The sequence below is a fragment of the Peromyscus eremicus genome, chromosome 19, assembly GCF_949786415.1.
Source record: "Peromyscus eremicus chromosome 19, PerEre_H2_v1, whole genome shotgun sequence".
NCBI lineage: Eukaryota > Metazoa > Chordata > Mammalia > Rodentia > Cricetidae > Peromyscus > Peromyscus eremicus.
The window spans coordinates 67,800,613-67,820,120 of record NC_081435.1 but is presented as its reverse complement, the minus strand read 5'-3'; the positions used below and the strand labels follow the sequence as shown (position 1 = coordinate 67,820,120).

The window sequence follows — 19,508 nt, the reverse complement described above, 5'->3', positions numbered from 1 at the left end:
TGCACTAGAATTCACCATCTGTGTTGGTGGGATTGTTCCTTCCAGTGCTTACTGTCTTTACTTAACTCACAGGAATTGGACTGTGAACTTCCCTTCTCGTCAAGTCTTTGAGAGCAAGGTTGTGTAACCCACTGCTTAGATTATGGCCGTGTTTCTTCTGTGTATGAAGCTAGCCTATTCCCAGAGGAATTTTTGCCCATGGCTTTGATGCCCATGCTCCAGGGAAGACCAAACTAGACAGGTCACCCACCAAGGTAGTTGGCTTTGTTACCAGCTCTGTCCTCACAGCAGACTTCCTTTTTAACTTTACTCCTGTCCTTGATGGTGGCTCAGTGTTGCCATGTAGAATACCATATAGTTTCCAGACAGGCACAGGAAGTAGAGAACCAGGCTGACTCCACATGGGTGGGTGGGCAGGGGTACTTAAGGGCTCAAGGGACTTCCCTGTGTCTGAATTAATACTAGTATGGTAAGACTTGTGATCCACTGCTGGTGGGTGGGGAGGGGGTTCCACATCACATGCTTCCTTGTGCAGCCCCTGTGGCCGTGTGGAAGATGCTGACTTGTTACCTGAGCAGAGTTTAGCAGCTGTGCTTATGGAAAATGCTGAACTGGTCCTGAGGTTTGTATAGAAATACAGGGAACCTCAAACAACCACTTGGAGAAAGAATAGAGTTGAGAAAGATAGAATTTTATTAACTGGTTTGGAGACTTACTTTAGAGCTACAATAATCAGGGTTCCATTCAATTTTACTGTTGAGTTGTGAGGATTCTTCATGCTTGATGGATTCTTCATGCTCCTTGTTAGGACTGTGGTTAACTTCTGGGGCCTCCCTGAACAAAAACTCAGAGAGATCCTGCACCTGACACTGGGCTTTGTGTTTAGTTGTAATTTAAGTCAGGTTTGCTATAAGATGTGAGCCTTAAATCAGAGGTCCTTTTGTTTTGCTTTTTCTTGCCTATGGTATCACATAGCACCAGTGGAAAAGGCTCTCCTGTCTCCACTGGACTGTGGTGTAGACCCTTGGGCATGTGCCCCTTTAAGTCAATCCCTCTTCTAAACCTCATGCACAAGGAAAGTCAGGATGCACGCGGAGCCCTTGTCCGGTGAGGCTGATCTGGAACTGTGTGTCTTGGGTCTTGGCCTTCTACCTCCTGTGAAGTACCAGGGGGGTCCTTTTGTTGTTCCTACATGGCCAAGACTTGGCTAACCTTTGTCCTGCTTTCCTGCATCTCTTTCAGAGTGTTGTGAGGGGAGCAGTGGATAGGCTTCCCTGGCCAGGTCCCTGGGAGGTCCAAGTGCTCTCACTTATATTACGATAGACAGGTTGGCCCCTGAGAGCTTCTGCTGGGGACAGGCTAGACCAAGAAGCAGAGTGTAGAACAGAGTAGGTAGGGCCAGTTCTGGTTTCTGGAAGGTGACCCTGCTTCTGGAGACTGTTAATTTCATGCCACTAGGAAATAATTGGAAAGGTCCCAGCAACAAGCATGGGCCTGACAAGCACCCTACTGAACCATATTAGAGAGGCGTGAATCTCTCTCTGCTGGGTTATCTATCAGAGTGCAGCCTCTGCTTTTACAATCTGGAAATTTGTCCATAGTAATCCCTCCCTGAGGCAGTGCTGTGTGTGGACCTAATAAGAAAAATAATTTCTGTTTATTTAAAATAGAAGGTGGGCATGGTGGCATAGCCCAGCACTTGGGAAGCTGAGGCAAGAGGATGGAGAGTTCAAGGTCAGCATGGGCTACATGGTCAAATATTGTTTTTAAAGGAAACCAACAACCAACTAGGGATATTATAGTAATTCTTTCAGGAAAATGTCAGATAAATATGAACCGGTCTAGACTGGGAGTCATCTGTGGGAGGAAACAGAAATTTATTTTTGAATTATACCAACATGTGCTTACAATAATGTAGGTAAAGCTTGATTTTGGTGCATTCCTTGTTAGAAACATGAGAAGATCGTGTGTACATAGTTATTGAGACCATCTGTATGTCGTCTCCTCTCCTGACTAGACCTCTCTCTGCAGCTCTTTCTTTCTCTTAGGCAGTAGATGGTTGTCCTGGCTAGAGTAATCTGAGAGTCAGATGGAGCCAGCCTGAAGACCGGTTCCCATTCACATGCCCTTTCTCCCACCATATGATACATTGTTACTGTTTGCTTCTGTTTCTGCAGAGCGCTTCTGGTGAGATTGGAAGGATGCAGCCATCCTGTCGTCATGAAGGGCCTGTGTGCCGAGTGTGGCCAGGACCTGACCCAGTGAGTACACGTGTGGAGTGAGGCTCAAGAGTTTTAGCTCTCAGGTAGGGGACCCTGGGGGTACAGAGGGCAGAGGTGTGTAAGGCACATACAGGGTCCTGCTGCTTCTGCCCAGAGTTGGGCCCTGGCCCATGGCCAGTTTCCCAAGGAAAGAATCCTTTTTGTTTTCAGCCTTCACTGCCTGACACCCTAGATTATGCAGAGTACCCTTCTCCAGTATTTCTGGAAGGCATATGCTTTCCTCACAGTGGGGACTACAAATCATTTTCTATGTCTGGAGCGCGTGCGCGTGCACGCGCGCGCGCACACACACACACCTCCATTCAGGATGTAGCACAGCTTTGACACTGAGCCTGTTTTTCTAATGCTCTATGTAGCTGACCAGTGGTGCTAAGTGGTCTCTGATCTCTGTTCATTCAGCAGTGTAGGTGGGGGGGGGAGTGGCTGTCACTATTTTTGTTTCCATGTAACTGCAGTTGATTTACATGGAGAATTGACTCTTGCACTGAGCATGTGACTGGCATATCTGACTGCAGGTGTGACCTAGAGCTCAGTTTCTCGTGTTTTTCCTATGTTTAAAGACAGGCAGCATTCACTTTGCTGTCTTCACACAAGTGTGCTAGGATAGAAGTGTTGGTGCATGTCACTCACAGTTAGACGTGCCTTCCATACAGTTAACCAGGTGCTCTTTCCACACTCACAGGTTGCAGAATAAAAATGGAAAGCAGCAGGTACCACTTTCTACAGCAACTGTTTCCATGGTCCACAGTGTGCCGGAGTTGATGGTGAGCTCTGAGGTAAGAAGAGTAGCAGCTGCTGGATTCTTTAGGGGAACTCGGGAGCATGTCTTGGTAGACATCATTTTATAGGCAACCCTCATTTGGAATACTGCTTTCTAAGACTTGGAAGCTGCCAGTTTTCTTTTCTCATTCATTGACAACTGGGTCTGCACAGACACTTTGAAGCCCGCAGCTCTTAGTTTTATGTATTGCTGACCTTCTTGGTACTGCCAGCACAGCAGCAGGGGTGGCTTCAGTTCCCCTTGAGCCAGACTTTCCTAGAATGCTGTGGTAGGCTGCCAACATGGAAGCAGTAGTGATGGATGGCTAGGAACTTGTCTGTGTGCTTTTTATTAATAAAAGTGAATTTTAGTTTTAATCCAAATATACATACTTTGTCATTTTTCTCTTTCCCTTTTTGACTTTAGCAAGCTGAAAAACTAGGAAGGGAAGATCAGCAACGACTACATCGAAACAGAAAACTGGTCCTTATGGTTGATTTGGACCAGACCCTGATTCATACAACTGAGCAGCACTGTCCCCAGATGTCCAACAAAGTGAGTGACACCAGCTTTCCGTGGTAGCTCTCACAGCAGTCTTAGACCCTGTGATTCTATTCCAAAGCACATGATCTCGTTTAAGTGAGTTCCTGTGATCACTAGATAGATGTGGGAAACAGGCCCTCACATATCTGTGTCTGGGCTGGTCCAGGCAGCACTGAAAGTGGCCGCTTACTGTTAGCATTGAGCTTTTGTGTGAGGTTCACACTTGCTGGGGTCAGAGACCTGTAAAGACAGTGAGTGGGGAATATAAGGAATGCTGTTGGGGCCTGGTCTTGGGAAGAGATGTTGTGTGGAGTTCCTCATTTCCGGATGTCTAGAACAAGAGGCTCTCTGGGTCTGTGTTTAAGAGAACCTAGGAGTCACCATGAGGGAGTTGAATTCTCCCAGGTGACATAGGGAGTGGCCAGGTGTGGAATCCCATTCAGGTAAGCCTGAATGGGAAATCAGCCACTTGCTGGCAAGTTGAGGTTCAGGAGTGAAAAGCTTTTAGTGCCTAGTAGAGAAAGATGGCCTAAAGCCTGTAGTCATGCATACTATTAACAAGGAAGGCCTGGCTAGTGTCAGCTTGTCAGGTTTTAAAATATTAGCTGCTGGGCAAGTGACACATAGACTGTTACTTTAGATTTTGGGTACATTACAGCTTTGTATGTGTCCTGCTGTTCCTCCAGGTCTAGGGATGAGAAGACACTAGAAGCTAATCACAGCCTAGGCTATGGGTCACCGGAGAGCTAAATTCCTCTGCTTGAGTGAGCTGCTGTGGATATAATGGTGATATGAATAGTGACCAGTGAAACTAATTTAATGACAAGAGTGTAGGTAGTTTTGTGAGGATTAGCCTAATGTGACTGGAGTTCTGCCTCCACAGCGCAGCTTACACTTAGACTTACATTAGTTGTCTTTGTGTACCATGGGGTGTTACAGGACAATATGCACTGTTCTGTATGCAGTATTTGGTGTGATAGAAGTTCTTACTGAATAGTGTATCATTTCAGTCACCCCGCCTGTCTGGGTAGTGAGCATTTGGAAGAGCACGTAGATGGGGGCCTTTGCTCCTGTGCATCTCAATGTGGGTTGCTGTGGTTGTTTCTTTTATTGTGCCTTTAGAGTTGCACATTTTAAATTAGTTCAGTAAGATAGCTTGAACCAATTCTCAGTTGTAAGGGATCTGGAGAACTACAGTGTCTGTATCTCTGTGTAGGACAGTGGTTCACAACCCCTTTCACAGGGCTCACCTAAGACCATCAGAAAACAATATTTACATTATGATTCATAACAGTAGCAAAATAGCAGTTATGAAGTAGCAACAAAAATACTTTTATGGTTGGGGGTCACCACAGCGTGAGGAACTGTATTAAAGGGTCGCAGCATTAGGAGGGTTTGAGAACACTGTTATAGGAAGATTTAGGCAGGACTAGCCTTCTACTAATATCAGTACTGCCAGGATGCCTCTAGTGTACATCTAAGGCCACCTCTGGCAGGGCCAGGGCCACCACTGAAACATAATTGTAGGCCTTGGGGCTCAGCCTCTGAATTTAGTTCCTGATTTCTGGATACTTGGGGAAGGGCTGTTCATTCTTGCTGTGGACATCCATGCCTGCACCATTACGGTGATTGACATTACAGCTGTTGAACTTTCTACTGTTGAGAAGGGGAAAGCTGATAATAGAACGTTTTACTGTGTCTTTGACAGCTCAGTTTCACCATCCTGGTGTTCTTATATTAGAGCTAGTGAGTATCTGGCCTAAGTAGTTTACCTTTTAATTGTTAAAGAAGTCAGTATTTTTGCTGAGAAAATAATGGTAAATAGAATAAATGGATCATAGCTTAGTTTCCTAAGGAAAATATGCTTATCTGCAAAATAATAATGGGAGTATACACATTTCACATGCCTGCAAGGTGATCCAGAACACTAACTCATCACTCATGTGCCTGAGTGAAGCTGTGTGTCAAGCCATTGGCAATTTTACTCTCTTTAGAAGCTCAGGAACCACCATGGCTGTGTTCAGAACAGGGCTGCAGCTCTGTCCTTTGACAGTAAGAACATGTGAAGCAGTAAAGAAGTAGACAGTAACAAGATAGATGACGCCACAGGTAACAGCACAGGTGGGACTACAGCCTAGCACCGACCCCAAGACATCTGAGTTGTGACATGACTGGGTAGTCACTAACAACCATCATTAGGCCATCCTGGTTGTGATTGTCACAGGTAGTTATCATGGTGGTTGATCCTAAATAGTTACAGGTGGTTATAGTGATTGATAGGTACCAGGTAGTTTATAGTAAGTAGTGTCATGGACATTTATAATTATGAGAGGTAGTTATTGCAGCCTGTCATTACAGTGGCTGGTTGGCATAGTTATGATAGTTAGTGGCATCCGTCATCATGGACCTTCCCATGCCTCACTCGGGCAGTCTGTGGCTCTCATGTGCCCTGTGCAATCCCTCATCTGACTTGGGTGTCTGCAGACCCTTGCAGGGCCCAAGGCTCAGATGCTACCTGGGCAGTTCTCCCTGCATCCCCTTCTCATTCTTTTTTTTTTTTTTTTGGTTTTTCGAGACAGGGTTTCTCTGTGTAGCTTTGCGCCTTTCCTGGAACTTGCTTGGTAGCCCAGGCTGGCCTCGAACTCACAGAGATCCTCCTGGCTCTGCCTCCCGAGTGCTGGGATTAAAGGCGTGCGCCACCACCGCCCGGCCCCTTCTCATCCTTGCCTCCTCTTTCCAGGGCATCTTTCACTTCCAGCTGGGCCGGGGGGAGCCGATGCTGCACACCCGCCTGCGGCCTCACTGCAGGGACTTTTTGGAGAAGATCGCCAAGCTGTATGAGTTGCATGTTTTCACCTTTGGCAGCCGTCTATACGCCCACACGATTGCAGGTCAGTCAGGCACGGTATGAGGTCCGCAGTGAATGTACATGGCACGTTCTTTCCTGTTTCCAGGGTCTTTTCTTCAAAACAAGGAATGGTACAGAAACTCAGGGTTAAGACTGGCAGTTGCAGTGGGAAAGTTGACTGGGACCAAAGGTAGCTGACTAAAGATGGCTTTGGAGCTCTGTTGTCCAAGTGTGTGCCAATGCTGTATTGGCCATCATGAGTTACTTGAGGACTGAGTGACCTTTGCTTGTCTTGGTTGGACGTGAACTGCTGGCAGTCACTTCCATGTGCTCTTAGTGTGCAGTGGCCACCAGGTGGCAGCACTGTCTGGGGAATGAGTTCTAGCTAGAGCCAGACAGGAAGTTAGCACTGAGCCACTGTACATCACAGTCACAGCCTGAGTGATGAGGGAGGACTCATTTCATTCCAGCAGGCTCGTGAGTAGCAGTTGCAGAACTTGTTGAAGTGAGCACTTTAAAATCCAGAGTCCTGGGGCTGGGGAGATGGTTGAATAGGTACAGCTCTTCTTGTGCAAGCGTGAGGACCTGCGTGCAGATCCCCAGCCCCCACTACAAATCAAAATAAACAGCCAGTTTCTGAACCAGTAAGATCAGATACCCTGTTTCAAAACAACAGAAATCAACAAAACAACACAAAAAAGTGATAGAGGAAGAAGCCCGGTGTTGACCTCTGGCCTTCACACATGCATGCATGGGTGAGTGCACACACACACACACACACACACACACACACACACACTTCAAAGGTACAGATTGACCTCTGTCTTTGTTGGTGGAGTCGTAGTTTAGACTCTCCTTTCAGTCTTTAGTTTCTTTGTAGCCTATGTTTTTAAATAGGCTTTGTATTTTAGGTCAACTTTAGGTTCACAACAGAATTACAGAGATTTCCCATACATACTCTCCCTCCACAGACTCTGCCCCCACTACACACCCCCTACCCTTAACACGTCCTGCCTCCCCACTGTCAACAGCTCCAACCAGAATGTGTACTTAGTCATCTGTGAGTCTACACTGATACTCTGTCACAAACACTGAAGCCACATGTTGAAGCTGATTCATATTGTCTTCGATTCAGTGTTTTGAGGGTGTGATTCCTGTGTACCTGGGACATAGGATTTGAAGATTTGTGTAATTGTGTAAGAGGAAGGTAAGCCATCTCAGACCAACAAAGAAGAACCCTGTGCTCTGACTGCATAGTCCAACCTTTAATCAGCAAGGTGATTATTAAGAGGTGGCCTTGGGAGGTTATGAAAGTGACCTCAGGGCATTAGCTTGTCCTTTCCATGCTTCGAAGGCATAGTGAGATGGTACCATCAACAGAACGCCTACCACCTGCCCCTGGACTGGAGCTGCTGATGCCTTGATCTTGGGTTTACAGCCACTAGAACTCTTGATGTGTAGATCTCTGTTGGCTGTCAATTACCCAGTCTGCAGTAGTTGGCTGTAGCAGCCCCAACAGCTAAGGCATCCCTATATAAAAGTAGATCCACACCCAAGCTTGTGGCTTTCCCATTGAAACCTTCCTCTCTAGGTGGTAATTAGTGACTCATGGGCTAATAGCAATAATGGTGCAAGCTTTAGGCAGGTGACTTGGACAGACATTAGCAGAGTTTAATGAAGAAAACATCCCAGTTCAATGAGCACTTTGGGACTTTAATTTTTAAGTTAAAGCTGTCAGAAAAGTTAAAAATTTGAAAACTGTTCATCACTATCATCGTGTCCACATTTATTCCCTCTTCTCTTGCTTGGGGTGTGTGTGTGTGAGAGAGAGAGAGAGAGACAGAGACAGAGACAGAGACAGAGACGTAGTTTGTCTAAGTGTACATACGCATTCATGCCATGTTCTTCTGGAATAAGAGTCTTACATCATTGTGGTGGTTAGTAAGTCTGTGTCACATGACTGCATAGGAACCATTTCTTTTTGAACAATTGCATTCATTTCACTCTTTCTTCATAAGAAAAACGTCCACTGAGCATCCAACATGAACGAACTTCTCTCGGTTTGGATTGGCTCCTGTGGGTGAGCACCTCAGCACCCGTGCCTCCTGTCCGTCCAGTAGCAATGCCAGTATTTCTTATTTGGGGTCTATTAGATCTTACCCTAGTTGCTTAGGACAGTTGCTGGACAAATCCTAGAGCAGCAGTTCTCAACCTGTAGCTCGAAACCCCTTTGGGGGTGGAAGGACCCTTTCACAGGAGTCACATATTAGATATCCTGGATATCAGATATTTTGTTATGAAGTAGCCATGAAACTAATTCATAGTTGGGGGTCACCACAACCTAAGGGACTGTATTGAAAGGTCACAGCATTAGGAAGGTTGAGAACCACTGGCCTAGAGTCACTCCTCGTAGATACTGTGTTTTATTGATCTGACCATATAGACCCAGCAAGGACCAGAATGAAGGAGACTTAAGGACTGTGCCAGTACTGAGCAAGAGGACATTTGCTTAAGCAAAACCACATCCTGGGTTTCATCTGGGTCACCTCCTCATTAGTCCTTTTGATGCTCAGCCAATGTGATATTGCATCAGGTCCGTGTCAGTAAGGCCCCAGTGATGAATGAATGCCAGGCTGCTTTTAGACCAGCAGCAGGAGAGCGTGGGGTTGCTTGCTGCTTTGATAGTGTCTGTACTGACGGTGCCCACCGTTGACGGTGCCACACCGTAGGAGCCAGCTAACAACCCTGGCCCTGTGGGGCTGCCAAAAGCAAATCCTGCTGCTGTGAGTCTTCTGTGCTAGGCAAGCACTTGTGGCTTTAGCAAAGACTTCCAGTATCTAGTTCTTCTGAAGCATGTAGGACAGAATCGGACAGCAATATCCAGTAAAACTGGAGACAGTATCTTTAAGAACATAAGTGTGAAATTTTCCCAGGAACACTGCACGCCAGAGCCTGAGGACAGCTGTGGACAGGTGTGAATCCAGTGGCAGATATTCCTGTGGCTTCTGCGTGCAGCACACTTAGCACAGTGCACATCAAGGCGACTGGACACTAGTGGGAGGTAGTTGGGCCTTAGGAAGTTGGCTGTAGCGAGGGCACTAGGGCAGTGTCCTTAAAGGAGGGAATACTAGGACCATGTTCCTTCTCCTCCTTCTCGTGTGCTTTGTGCAGCACAGTTGCATATTACAGGTTGTTTCAAGTTAATGTTACTGTAGACAGACCGCAAGTGTGGCTTTGTTTTAGAAGTTCTGGCGTGTATATGAGAAGATCAGACTCAAGTACCGGTCACAGTGGAGTGCTGTGTGCACAGTGTCAGCTTTCCCTTTGTCTTCTTACAGGATTTTTGGACCCCGAGAAGAAGCTTTTTTCTCATCGAATATTGTCTCGAGATGAATGTATTGACCCATATTCTAAAACAGGAAACCTTAGGTATGTACTTGGCTGAATTACCATGGGGACAGCTTACTATTCAGTTTCCTCTTTAAAATTTGAATTTTGAGCCAGACAGTGGATGGCACACGCCTTTAATCCCAGCACTCAGGAGGCTGAGGCAGGCAGATCTCTGAGTTGAGGCCAGCCTGGTCTACAGAGCCAGTTGGAGTACAGCCTGGCCTACACAGAGAAACTCTGTCTTGGGGGGAAAAAAAGAGAGAGATCCAATTTTGAGAATCAGTTTCAGAGGGTTGGTACATGATCATCATTGTGGGGAGCATGACAGCAGGCAGGCATGGCATTGGGGTGCTAGCTGAGAGCTCACATCTGGGCCTGGTCTGGGTTTTTGAAACCTCACAGGCCACCCCCAGTGACATAACCTCCTACAACAAGGTCACACCTCCTCATCCTCCCCAAACAGTTCACCAGCTAGGATCTAAACATTCAAATTATATGAGCCTATGGGGTCTTCGCATTCATCCACCACAGGCCTTAAGGTTACCCAGTCCTTTCTGCACCCTCCAATCCTATTCCCTCCTCTGGACCGTACAGTTATACAACTACTCTTAGGTGGTTCTTCATTTCTGTCCGAAGTGGGGTGTTGATCATCTTTCCCTGCATGGGCTGGATGTTGGCTTGCTCTTCATCGCTCACCCATCTGCTTCCATGTCTCCCTTCACCAGCTGATGTGGGAGAATACGCCTTGAATTTCAGGCCTATTTAGAGGCCTGGCTAGAACTCACTATTGCGGAGACAGGAAGCAGTGACTTCAGAGGTGTAGGTTTGGGGCTCATAAGGCAAAGTAGCCTAGAGGAGGTGAAGGGCCTATATAGGAGCAGCAGTGTGACCCCAGCAGCTGCTAGAACTTCACATGCTTTCTGAGTTGAAGATGAGCAGACCAGTGCCACCATCTCCGAGTTATAATTCCTTAGGAATTTGCCTGGTATCCATTCCACTAATATATAAAACCCAAGTTAAATAGCCGAAGTGTCACGTCTTTCCTGTTTCCACGTCTTCTACCTTGTTATCTTTTTGCTTATTTCTTGTCATTTCTAAGCTTTTGTGACGGGGCTAGCTCCTACTCAGTCCTACTTGGAAAGCGTTGTTGTACCTGAAATTTTTCACTTTGCACAAGATAGTTCCCATTTCTACCAAGAAAGGGCTGTGTCTACCATTCTTATGTATCAAGTGGCATTTGTTTCTATAGTGTTTTTCTTTCAAGACCTGGACCATAGCAGTTTTGTATGCCAGGTGAAGGGGGTGTGGCTTGTGCAGGCATCCTCTTCTGGTTTCATTTTTAGATTAAGGGATCCACAGAGCCTTGAAAGCTGTGGTTATTAACTAGAAGAGAAGAATGCGAGGTGTTTAGTTGAAACAAGACCTCACTTTGACTAGCTGATGTAGAGGGGGCAGACTGAAAGCATGGGTTTGTGATTTATCAGCACACAAAGCTGTCTGAAGGGAGGGTGCTAGACTCCAGTGGAATCACCCCGGACAGGCGCATGCTGCCATCTGTGGTGTGGACAGCTGGCCGCTGTCCTCTCTAGCATATTAGGTGAGCAGTTGGCTCTTTTACTCTGGCTGTGTTTGTGAATATGGTCTGACCCATTTGTTTACAAGAACTGAATTTCCAGAGTTGTGTTCTGACCTGTGACTGAAGTATTATCATCGTTAAAAGTTTTCTTAAGGAGAGCCAACAGTGGAGAAAAATATTTTAATATTACTTTCTCTGGACAAAAAAAGTATAAATTGTGAATTAAGTGAAAGTTCCCTGTTATAGCATGCTTCTTTTTAAGGAGTCTGCTGTTTGCTCTTTATATGTAGTCGAATGTCCTAAGCTTTTCTTTTTAGCAGAATACAAGATTATTGCAAGTGGCAAATCAATGTTTGTGTAAACTGCATGTTTTTGCTTGTAGAAATCTCTTTCCCTGTGGAGACTCAATGGTTTGCATTATTGATGACCGAGAAGATGTCTGGAAGTTTGCCCCTAACCTTATAACTGTGAAGAAGTATGTCTACTTCCCAGGCACAGGTGATGTGAATGCACCTCCTGGGGCCCGGGAATCTCAGACAAGAAAAAAAGGTGGGTGATCCCCTTCTCAATGTGAAATTAGCATTTTGATAAATTTTTATATCTTTTTTTGTCTCTATAATGACTTATAAATTCAATATTCACTTTATTCTTGTTTGCTTTCTATTTGTATTTTAATTTCCCCGAGGCAATTCGGTTTATGTAATGAAAAATAGGATATTTAAAAGTCATATTAGGGCTGATGATAGTTCCATGGTATACTGCTTACCTACCTTTCACAAGTCCCTGGATTCAGTCCTTAGTACTGGAAGGGCGGGGGCAGCAGCAGATATCATACTGTTCTAAAGTTTTGCTGGCTGTAAGATTAAAGATGCTGGCTGAGTATCTAACTATGATGATAATACTGCATTTCGTCCCAGGTTTTCTTAAGCACTATGACCAGGGGATTATATATCCTATAGAGGAAGTGAGGTGTGGGATACAGTTGTTGCCTTTGTCAGAACCAACCCCAAGCAGGGACTCCATCTGTTGCCCGCATGGAGACTGCAGGGAACTGTGTCTGTTGGGCACATGTGAGCCAGAGTGTCTGAAGGAAATTTATATTTCTTTTTCCTTCCTCTTTTGTTTTGTTGAGACATAGTCTTTTTATGTAGCCCAGACCCTCTACCTCAACCCGAATACAGGGATTACAGATGTACATCACCAAACTCAATTTAAAGTTTTGGTTTTAAATGTTTGAGGTGAATTTTAGAGGGTTTTTTTTTTTTTGGGGGGGGGGGTTAGAGGCATGCCATTACTCCTGTAGTCACTGAAGTAGAAAAGGAAGGTAGAATGTTGTTTTTGGGGCCTTGTAGATGAGGCATTTGACCTGGAAAGCTATGCCCGCATGGGCTGTAAAAGTCTGTGCTTGGCCACAGGCCTGAGCTAGAGGGCAAACAGTTCAGACTGTCCTGGAGATGGGTGCAGTTTAGTTTTGAAAGTATTTACCATTAAGTAACAGTACCTTTTTTTTTTAGTAAATCATTCTAAAGGAGCTGACATCTTGGAACAAGCTCTGTCAGTGAAGGATCCTGAGGAAGGCAAGCCTACTTCTGGGGTGGAGCAGAGCAATGGCCTTGGCAAGGCCTCCCGGGAACTCAATGGTGGCGAGGCTGTACCAGGAGCTCTCCCCAGTAAAACAGATGAGAAGGATACCTGGTCCCTCCCCCGGGCCTCTCCTAGCAGCAGCCCCCGGGACCAAGAGCTGACGGAAGCTTCAGAGCTCCCAGTGTCTTGTGAATGGGATAGTCGGACCACAGCAGGGGGGCAGCCCCCTCAGGGTGACTCCACCCAGGATTTGGATTTTGACTTGTCCAGTGACAGCGAGAGCAGTGAAAGCAGCAAGTCGGAAGGGCGGAAGTCTTCCTCTGCTTCCGATGGGGAGAGTGAGGAGAAGAGAGGCCACAAGTCTCCAGCCACCCAGGACAGAACCAAAGTTCCACAGCAGGGGGCACCCCCCGACACAAGTGGGGGGAGACCTACAGCAAGCCCCTTGGGAGAGTCCGGCTCTGGCACCCACCTGCATGACAAAGGATCAGACCTGGATACACAGGAGGAGAGTGAACGGGACAGTCTCTGTGGCCTGGGCAATGGCTGTGTGGACCGGAAGGAGGCTGAAACAGAGTCACAAAACAGTGAGCAGTCGGGTGTCACTGCGGGCGAGTCCCTGGACCAGAGTGTGGGGGAGGAGGAGGAAGAGGACACAGATGATGATGACCATTTGATACACCTCGAGGAGATCCTAGTCCGAGTCCACACCGACTATTACACAAAATATGACAGATACCTCAAGAAGGAGCTTGAGGAAGCTCCAGATATACGGAAAATTGTGCCAGAGCTCAAGAGCAAGGTGCTGGCAGATGTGGCTGTGATCTTCAGTGGGCTGCACCCAACAAACTTCCCTGTGGAGAAGACTCGGGAGCACTATCATGCTACGGCCCTGGGAGCCAAGGTCCTCACTCAGCTGGTGCTGAGCCCTGATGCCCCAGACAGGGCCACTCACCTCATTGCAGCTCGAGCTGGTATGTGCCACCATCTCTGATCCCTCGGGTAGGGACATACAACCAGCCGTACTCCCGGGTATGCATAATGGAACACTCTTTATAGTCATGACATTTAAAAACAGGGTGACTGGCTAGGGAGAGACATCAGTTGATAAAGTGTTTGTCCCACAGGTGTAAGGACCTGAGTTGGGATCTCCAGAACCCATGTAAGCCAGGCTCAGTGGCTTATGTCTGTAATCTCTGTGCTCCTATAGTACGATACAGTGACAGAGACAAAAGAATCCCAGAATTCTGCTCGTGAGCAGGATAGCTGGGGTAAGCAGACACCAAAGACCCTGTCCCAAGGTGGAAATAAAAATATCATCCAAGGTTGTCTTCTGACCTCCACATTTGTGTGTGGCACCTGCACACACGCAGACACACATATACAAACACACACACTCAAGCTTGATAATTGACTTTGGGTAAAGTTTTTTCCTGTACACACTTCATCTGTCTTGGGTCCCTAAACAGTCACCTTCCTGTTTTGTGTGACACGGTCATGGGTGCTGCTGTAAGAAAAGCTCAAAGAAAGCCAATAGCAGCTTGGCTTTTCCTTCATAAAGCTCACGTACACTATCTAGGCACTGCTTGTCCCCTTGCTGTTTCTCATCAATAGTCACTGGGTTAGAGTTCCTCACGCTTCACCTCCAGGCTCTGCACGCCTGTCGAGGTGGCTCATTCCCATAGTCTCCCTGAAGGTTTCAGCTTATGTGACTCTGGCTTCTGACCATGATGTCATCTGCTCTGTAGAACAGTTAGCACAGATTAGAGGGAAGCTGACAGGCTCTCTGGCCCCAGCAGCATCTTTTGTCTGAGGAGGGAATGTAGCATCAATCTTCCTTGGGAACAAAAGGGATTGTCCTTCCAAAGCATTGAGAGTACAAGTCAGGTCCCTCCTTGGGTTGTGTCTGGGTGCACCTGCTTATGTAGGGACTGTCTAGTACTTGGTCCATATCTCTATTTTGCCTGGTTCTGAAACTCTTTTTCCATGGACACTTCAGCCGTTGGGACGATGTGAGGTGTGACCTGCATGTTCTCATCCAACCATTTCCTTTGAAGAGAATGACTTCCTTGAAGACACAGCCAGGGACTCAGTTGGCCATCTTACAGCATAGGGTCACTGAGCCATGTACAGACTAGCTGTAATAATCAGGACAGGGCAGGATCAGCGGGAGATAGAATGGGGGGGTCACTCAGTGGGTGATCAGGAGCCCTCCAGGGAGCTCTTGCCATACATAGGAAGGACAAAAGATGGCAGGGAACAGGGACAGGCCAGGTGCCAGGCTGGTTAAGGAAGCCCTAGAATTGCAAAGTGATAGGTTGCCTCAGTGTGGGGAGAATTGACAGGGCCTCCTGATAGATCTCTTGCCATGGGTGGTGCCAGAGCTCAGGTAATAAACAAGCCTGGAGGGCCTCAGGCTGTCGTGGGGATAGCTTGAGGATTAGAAAGTAGTTTAGCTACAGAAATCCTGTTGGCAGAGCTTCTAACCCCCAGTGGTAAGGAGGATGCTTGTCTGTAAACTGCTGTGCAGCTCCATCCTAAGGAATATATAACCCCCACTCTGGTACACCAGGGCAAGCAGTCTGACATGCTGTCTCTGCAGGTACAGAGAAGGTGCGCCAGGCACAGGAGTGTAAGCACCTACATGTGGTCAGCCCTGACTGGCTGTGGAGCTGCCTGGAGCGCTGGGACAAAGTTGAGGAGCAGCTCTTTCCACTCTTAGACGATGATGCCCGGGCACACAGGTAGGCTCGCTCCCATCCATATCATTCCACGCTGCCTTTCTTCCATGAGGTACCCAGCCACAAGCAGGCATCTAGGTGTGGCCCGCATGATCTTCCCAAGCTGGGCCAGGAGTGTCTGCTGACTTAGTTATACTTCAATCCAGCAGTGTTTTCAGGTGGCTGGATACAGTGAGGAGAGCCTTGTTGTTCAAGGGTGTCCATCCAAGATCCGTGACATATTAATGACTTGTCCTGATGCTGTGACACAGTACCCTGACGAACAGTTTAAAGGGGGAAGGAGTCTATTCTCTCATGGTAGGGATCTAGTCACAGGAGCTTGAGGCAGCTAGTCATGCTGTTTCAGCATTTTAGGAAGAATGAGAAATCATGGTGCTCAGCTCGCTTTCTCCTTTCTGGGTGGTGTGGGACCCAAGCCCAGAGAATCCAGAGATGGTTCCCCACATACCTTTAGAGTGAGTCTTCTCTCCTCAATTAACTTAGTGAGAATAATCCTTCACAGGCATGGCCAGAGGCTTCTCCTAGATGGTTGTAGATCTGCATGGTAGTCATTATTAACTGTTATAAATGCCACCCGGCTCCTAAAGCTGCAGTGCTCCTGACAGGGAGTGTCTGTCCACCCTGGCCTTGACCTCTACAGGTGATCTTGTAACTCCTCTGTGAACTCAAAGATCCAGAAAAGCATCAGATGTGGATTTTCTTTTAGTACAATTCAGTGTGGGATTCAGTAGTACATCTACATCCTTTGCATGTATTTCTTCAGGGTTGATATTATACAAATTATATAAAGGAACCAAAGGAAGGGAGGTGGGATGAGGGCCATGGAGCAGGTCTGTAGAATTACTCCAAGAGGGAGATATATGGAAAATGGAACTTCTCATCTTTGGTGTATTTGTGATGAGAAACTTTTGGTTGTTGGGGGCAAGTGGCAGTCGTTTCTGTTGAGAGTAGCTCTGAGCATTGTCAGCTCGAGCAGCTATCAAAGTGTGAAGCACGAAGAGCTGAAGTTGTCCTGCTGAGGTAAAGGCTCCCTCCAAGCAGGTCCTGCTGCACAGCAGGCTTGGTGATGCTGGTGGTGGAGCATCATGTTATTTTTACACATCGTTATGTTCTAGAATTCCAAGTTGCAAATCTTCCATCTTAAGCTGAATTCAGTCAAGAATTGAAGAAGCTTTTCAGTTGGAGCCTAGCCAGTAGTTTGTGGTTGTCCCTGGTACATATTGCCACCTTTCCTGCATCCACATCCTTAACATTGTTGTACATCTCTTTCGTGTTGTGTCCGTGGGCCACGTGTTATTGATAATACCGTTCATGGGCCTTGCTCTCGTCCCACAGAGATAACAGTCCTGCAGCCTTTCCAGACAGACAGAATGTGCTCCCAACAGCCTTGTTCCACCCAACACCCATCCATTCCAAGGCCCACCCTGGCCCCGAGGTTCGGATCTATGACTCCAACACAGGCAAGCTCATCCGGATGGGCACGCAGGGTCCTGCACCAGCTCCCTCCAGCGCCCCACTTATCCATGGGGAGCCTTCCTCCTTCAGGTACGTTGTGGCACTTGGAAGCTTCGTTTACTGAGAAAATAGGCATCTAAAGTGTTAAGTTTTAGCTTTCTGAACCTATTAAGATGGTTGTGTTGGCCCACAGTGTAGACAAGTGGAGTTTGAGGCTCTGTTCAGTCCTGAGTTTGTGTTGGGCTGCCTGCCTGACAGCTGTGATTTCCAGTGCATAGAGCACCTCCCAGCTTACGCTGGGCTCTTTGTTTATTCTGCCGAGTCTCGGGTTACAGAACCAAAAGTAGAGGAATCTTACTTTAGTTCTGCAATATCCTATACAAGTCATGTGTCTCTACAGAGTGCTCAGTGCTGGCAGGGTATTCAAGAGTATCGTGGGGTGCCCAGCAGAGGAGGGTGCTCTGACCTCCCTCACAGATCTGTCCTCAGGCCAATCTGTCCTACAGGCAGGCAGTCTTGGCCCCCTGGACTCTTCTACATACTGAGAGAAGACACTTTGTCAGAAGGGTATGTGAGAACACTGAGTAGATTAAAAGTCACTTGTTGGTTGGGTTGGTGATGCCCCACAAGCGACAGCCCCTTTTACCCCCTACTTTCTCTGTGCAGTCTTAGTCACCCCCATCCCTGTGAACCCCTCAGACTGCCCTTATATACCCGAAGCACATCTTGCTTGTTTAAATAAGGAGCCTAGAGGTTTGGGCAGTAGATACAGTGTTCAGCATGCAGTGGGCATGTAGTCCCCTGCCCATTCCTCTGTGATCCTCTCTGCAGAAGCACTGGGATCCTTCCTGGTACTCGCCCTATGTGGTCAGCAGCCCAGAACTATAATGGTGTTTGTTCTGCTCCGATTGCAATGCTTTACATGTTTTCAGCAGAGCAGTCTTAGGGCTGAGCAAGAACTTAGTCCTGGGTGTCCCAGCCTCCATGACACACAGGCAATAGGAAGTAGGATTGGCACAAACAGAAAAGCCAAGATCCTCATTCAGGACTGGTGTGAAGCGGCTTTCTGCTTCCTCGGTGCACACTGAATGCACCTGCTGCTCTGCAATTCAAGACAAAACTTGTTTTCTTCCAATTAGTCACTCACATGCTGGAGCATGCCCACTTGCTGCTGCTTCTAGTCTTTACCATGACATCACCAAAGTGGGGTCTCTGAGGTCAAGGTTTTATTTTTAACTGTGGTACAGCATAGCAGCTGTGTTGCCAAAGCATGCTGCCCTTTGCCCTGACACCCAGAAGAGTAGACCTGTATGCCCTGGAGAGGTGTGTGTGTGGGATATATCCAGTAGCTGCCCTGGGAAGCCAGTGGATAGCAAGAGCTTTGGGAAGGCAGCCTAGCCTCTCTGGGTGTGGCTCACTATCGGAGTGTACTTCAGCAAACTGCCTTTTTATGGCCTTTCCATCCTTTTTTTCTACGGAGTTCTTCTTTTGAGAGAGGGTGTAAGGGGTAGTTTTGTCCTGTGAAGGTTGTCAAGTAAAAAACTTATGAAGCCCCCCTACGTGCTTACAGGAGATAGGCCATGGTTAGTACCGTGCTGCCACAGCCTCCCTACCTGTGCAGGACCGCATTTTTTGAGTGGTATGGAGTACTAGGTATTTTCCTCCATAGCAGGCACCTATGACTCAGACATTTATTCCCTAGCTATGAAATTAAGTTCAGTGTAGACTGGCTATACAGTGTTTTTCTTGAAATTTTTACGTTCATTTTGAGTCTCCTTTCAAATTTTGTTGTGATTAATACCATTTGGCAAATTCTCCGTACTCTGTGAAGTGTTACCTGGTCCCAGAACACAGGGACGGCAGAAGTGTCGGCACCTCCTGCCATAGCCACAGCAGCCAAGCTTCACTGCTGTGCTGAGCCTAGCAGGTGTGAGGTTGCAGTCACACACATGATCCTAAGTAATTTGTTTGTGTTACAGTATGAGAAGTCTGAGTTTGGTTCAGAGCACTGTATATATTTTACTGTCCTAAGGTGGAACATTTACTCTTTTGCCAAAGTGTCCTTTAAAATGGTGAGGCTATCCTCATTTTTGAGGTCTTGGTTAGAAAATAAAGAGGATGAATGTGCACAGCTGGGGTGGGGGTGTGCTGTACCCCTAGAACCCACATAAATGCTGCACAGTGGTGTGCATCTGCTGTCACACTGCTGGGCAGGTGGAAACAGGCAGATGCCTGAAGTTCAGTGATGAGCCAGCCTGTCTGAATCAGTTAGAGGCCTTGTCTCAGACATGTAAGGTGGAGGGTGGTTGAGCAGACACATGATGTCAGC

The 19,508-nt window shown here is 47.1% G+C and overlaps 1 protein-coding gene across 1 annotated transcript in view; it reads left to right on the top strand.

The window, feature by feature from the left end:
- Positions 1 to 19,508, top strand: part of Ctdp1 (CTD phosphatase subunit 1) — a 66,622-nt gene that overhangs the window by 9,375 nt on the left and 37,739 nt on the right. Inside the window, exons 2-10 of the mRNA XM_059246822.1 lie at positions 2,178 to 2,261; positions 2,965 to 3,058; positions 3,469 to 3,597; positions 6,326 to 6,476; positions 9,772 to 9,862; positions 11,782 to 11,948; positions 12,914 to 13,957; positions 15,586 to 15,727; positions 17,060 to 17,269. Coding sequence (XP_059102805.1) covers positions 2,178 to 2,261; positions 2,965 to 3,058; positions 3,469 to 3,597; positions 6,326 to 6,476; positions 9,772 to 9,862; positions 11,782 to 11,948; positions 12,914 to 13,957; positions 15,586 to 15,727; positions 17,060 to 17,269 — 2,112 coding nt within the window. The remainder of the gene's footprint in view (positions 1 to 2,177; positions 2,262 to 2,964; positions 3,059 to 3,468; positions 3,598 to 6,325; positions 6,477 to 9,771; positions 9,863 to 11,781; positions 11,949 to 12,913; positions 13,958 to 15,585; positions 15,728 to 17,059; positions 17,270 to 19,508) is intronic.